The 3850-nt window shown below is 46.8% G+C and overlaps 1 protein-coding gene across 1 annotated transcript in view; it reads left to right on the forward strand.

Moving 5' to 3' along the window:
* The window catches only part of LOC106514892 (apoptotic chromatin condensation inducer in the nucleus), a gene marked incomplete at its 3' end in the record, with an annotated part of 20751 nt that extends 18350 nt beyond the window's left edge, over positions 1-2401 (forward strand). Inside the window, 2 exon segments of the mRNA XM_014004423.1 lie at positions 3-1723; positions 2285-2401. Coding sequence (XP_013859877.1) covers positions 3-1723; positions 2285-2401 — 1838 coding nt within the window.
* Positions 2402-3850: the final 1449 nt, after the last annotated feature.

Below are 3850 nucleotides of genomic sequence, written 5' to 3' on the forward strand. Positions count from 1 at the left end.
GATCGAGAGAGAAAATGCTCTAGAACAGGAGAGGCTAGAAAGAGAACGGATCGAGAGAGAAAAGGCTCTAGAACAGGAGAGGCTAGAAAGAGAACAGATCGAGAGAGAAAAGGCTCTAGAACAGGAGAGGCTGGAAAAAGAATGTATCGAAAAAGAAAAGACTCTAGAACAGGAGAGGCTAGAAAGAGAACAGATCGAGAGAGAAAAGGCTCTACAACAGGAGAGGCTAGAAAAAGAACGGATCGAGAGAGAAAAGGCTCTAGAACAGGAGAGGCTAGAAAAAGAACGGATCGAGAGAGAAAAGGCTCTAGAACAGGAGAGGCTGGAAAAAGACCGAATCAAAAAAGAGAAGGCCCTGGAACAGGAGAGGCTGGAGAGAGAACGAGTTCTAGAGGCTGAGAGAAGGGAGAAGGAAAGAATCGAGAGAGAAAAAGCTCTTGAACAGGAGAGGTTGGAAAAGGAAAGGATTGAGATGGAGAAAACCCTGGAACAAGAGAGACTAGAAAAGGAGAGGGCTTTGGAACAAGAGAGACTAGAGCGCGAGAAGGCTGCAGAGTTGGAAAAAATTGAGAGAGAGAAGGCTTTGGAACAAGAAAGGCTGGACCTAGAGAAGAGGGAAAAAGAGAGACTTGAGAGGGAAAGACTAGAGAGAGAAGCAAAAGAGAAGGCAGAGAGGGAAGCAGCTCTAGAACAAGAGAAGAGAGAGAAAGAAAAGGCAGAGAAGAAAAGAAAAGAACAGATAGAGCAAGAACAAGCTTTAGAGAAGGAGAAACTTGAAAGATCAAAGGCACTGGAGAAGAAAAGATCTTTGAAGCAGGAAAAAGAACAAGCTCTTGAACAGGAAATACTGGAGAAGGAGAAAGCAAAGCAGAGAGAAGAGGTGAAACAACAAAAGGCACTGGAAGAGGATAAAGAGAAGTTAAAGATAGCTGACAAAGACACGGGGAGTCACCTTCAACCATCCAAAAGTAACCATGAAGTTGATGTACCTCCCCAGCCAGCTCCTCCTTCCCTGTCCAAAGAACTGCMTCGAAAATCATCAATAGAGGCAGGGCAGGAAGATGTCCATTCTCCAGTGTCTCAGCCTAAAGCCCAGGCGGCAAAGTCTGATGAAACACCCCTGCCTTCTCACTCATCATTTAAGAAGTTTCGCTTTCTAAGGGACTCCCCCGTTCAGCCCAAGACCTCATCCACTTCTTTGGTTATTAAGCGACCACGTACTTTCTCTGATAGCCCCCAGCCACAGGCCTCACTTGTCACCTCACCCACCGGTATTGGGAAACGACGATCCTCTACTAARCAGGAGGAGCCACTGATTGGAACAGTCCAGGAGGTTGGTGCTGTAACTGTAGGATCTGCAAAGTCCCAGTCTGAGAAGAGCACTGAAAAAGTTTCACAGGATCAGAGCCCTAAAGAAAGTGGGGCAAAAAACCTTGTTTTGGAGGAGAAAAATCAGATGGCCTCGCCCCAGACTGAAGCATCTGTCAAGGAGTCTWTCAAAAGTGCTAAAGTACTGGAAGAAAGCAAGAATTCTTCAAGTCCAGTGGACACTTCAGAAGATGGGGGAGGAGATGCAAGGAAGGCAGAGAAAAGAGCACGACAAAGATCATCGTCGAGCGATTCATCCTCATCAGAATCAGATTCTGGGTCCTCATCATCTCAGTCGTCTGGATCATCCATATCCTCTCAAGATAAAACATCTTCCTCCTCTAGAGGTAGAGAGGTAAGCAGTGCTAGCTAGACCCTTCAACCACAAAAATACGTGTAGTTTTCCATATTTACTCACAGTTCACTAACTTCATCTTCTTAAACATGGCTATTGTCATTCAAGTGGTTTTCTGTAGACTTTTTACAGTTTGTTATGTCTTCTGTTATATTAATATAAATCAACACACTCACTATTTTAAAACGGATGCTTTCCTCAATGCTACATTCGTTTGCAGAGATAAACAGGTTTTGGTGAAAGAAACATTTTTTTCAAGAGAAAAGCTCTCAAATTGTTGATCAGGCAGCCAATTTTTTTAAAGCTTATAAAGAAAACTGCACAAGTCTGATTTGTTTTTCTGACAATAAGTGGTTTGTTTTTTATTCTTATATTATTCTTTATTATTATTCAGCTTAAATGTCACAGTCTTGCCTAGGAAACTAGTTTGTTACATGATGATGTGCCTATTTTTTAATACCAGAAAGATATGCTCTACATTTTCCTGAGTTCAATTACTAAATTCAAAACTTTTTGTATATTTTTGGTTCAATGCACTTTTCTCTGTTTTATTTCTTGTAGGAGGAGAAATGTAAAGCAGAATTCTCACCACTGCATGTGGAGACAGCTGAGGCTGTAAAAGACAAAGAGACACCAGTAAAAAGGAATAACACTGCTGATAAAGATGTTCACACTACGGTCAGTAACTGCTAAACCTTTTCTCCTAAATATTATGAAAGTGAAGTATATTTAAATCCTCCTGAAACAGTAAGTTCCTTTTCAGTCATTTCACTCAGTACAACACACAGTTGTATATGGGACAAGCGTGCCCTCGCAYGCCTGGTTGAAGCCACCTCTAAACACGTCTTTAGACCGGTGACGTTGAACGTCGGGTGACAGGCTCCGCCTTCACCCTATAAGTCGGAGTCACCAGCGTCATTACTCAGTTCTATYGCCCTTCACCTCGCGATAGTCACCTCTAAACCTGAGCTCACATAGCTGCTGCTAGCTAGCTCAGCTTCTAAGGTTCTTAAGCTAGCTTTACTGGTGTTAATCGCGTTACCTGCTGGTTCGTGTGTCTGCCGCTCGACGCTACTTAAGTGACCTTTATTTTCTGCTAAAATCTGTTTTGTGGTTCACGATGAGCACAAAACCACCTTCGAAGAAGCAGAAGTCTTCTGTTCGCCCCTGTCCTCAGGGGTGCGGCTTTAAGCTTCATGAGAAGGACCAGCGTGAGGCCTGCCCGGCCTGCCTAGGAATCATTCACGCTCAACGGGCGCTTGTGGAGCCCGAGACCTGCTGGGCCTGTGCCAGACTTTCGTGTCCGACACTGGAGAGGAGAGTGAAATTCCTGGAGAAAATGCTTGGGGAAACTGCTGTTTTCAGACAAGACCCGCTGCTCTCCGAATCCAGCCAGACAGCTCAGTCCGACGAAGACAAGGATTCGGCGGTCGAAGCCCCCGCTGCTAGCTGGGCAGACCAGATGGAGCACTAGGCGGCCTCATCCGACATTGAGGGGGGCGAGACCCAGTTTCTACTGGATCTAAACCAAGAGGAGGACGATGTTCTGCAGAAGGAGCAGGAGGTTCTCAGTCTGTCCGAAGATGACGAGGAGCTGTGCCCAGCTCACTCCACCCCTGCTGCTGAGAGGGTGGACCAGGATTTGTCCTTCYTGTCCCTGTGCCGCCGAGCTGCTGCTAAACTGGAGGTACAGTGGCCCGACCCCCCACCTGCTCAAAAGCCGTCGAGGTTCGCAGGGTTTTATCTCCCGTCTGAACCGGCTGATGTGCAGCACAGTCTGCCTATGTTTCCAGACTTTGTGTCGGAGCTGACGTCTTCCTGGAGCAAACYGCTGTCCACCCACGCCTTCGTGCCCGGACAGGGTCAGTACTTGGACGTGGAAGGGGCAGATCAAGCAGTCCTGGTGGGCATCCCTACGATGGAGCCTTCTTTAGCYGCTTATTTGGATCCGTCTCACAACCAGGGTGTGAGCGGGCCCACCCTGCTCCCTTCCATGCCCTGCAGATTCTCTTCGGCACAGCTGGAGAAAATCTACAAAGCCCAGGGTAACACCGCCCATGCGCTGAGCTCCATCACTATGCTTCAGACCTACCAGGCCATGGCCTTGGCTGAACTGGCAGCTCAGAT

This window comes from Austrofundulus limnaeus, unplaced genomic scaffold (assembly GCF_001266775.1).
Source record: "Austrofundulus limnaeus strain Quisiro unplaced genomic scaffold, Austrofundulus_limnaeus-1.0 Scaffold24, whole genome shotgun sequence".
NCBI lineage: Eukaryota > Metazoa > Chordata > Actinopteri > Cyprinodontiformes > Rivulidae > Austrofundulus > Austrofundulus limnaeus.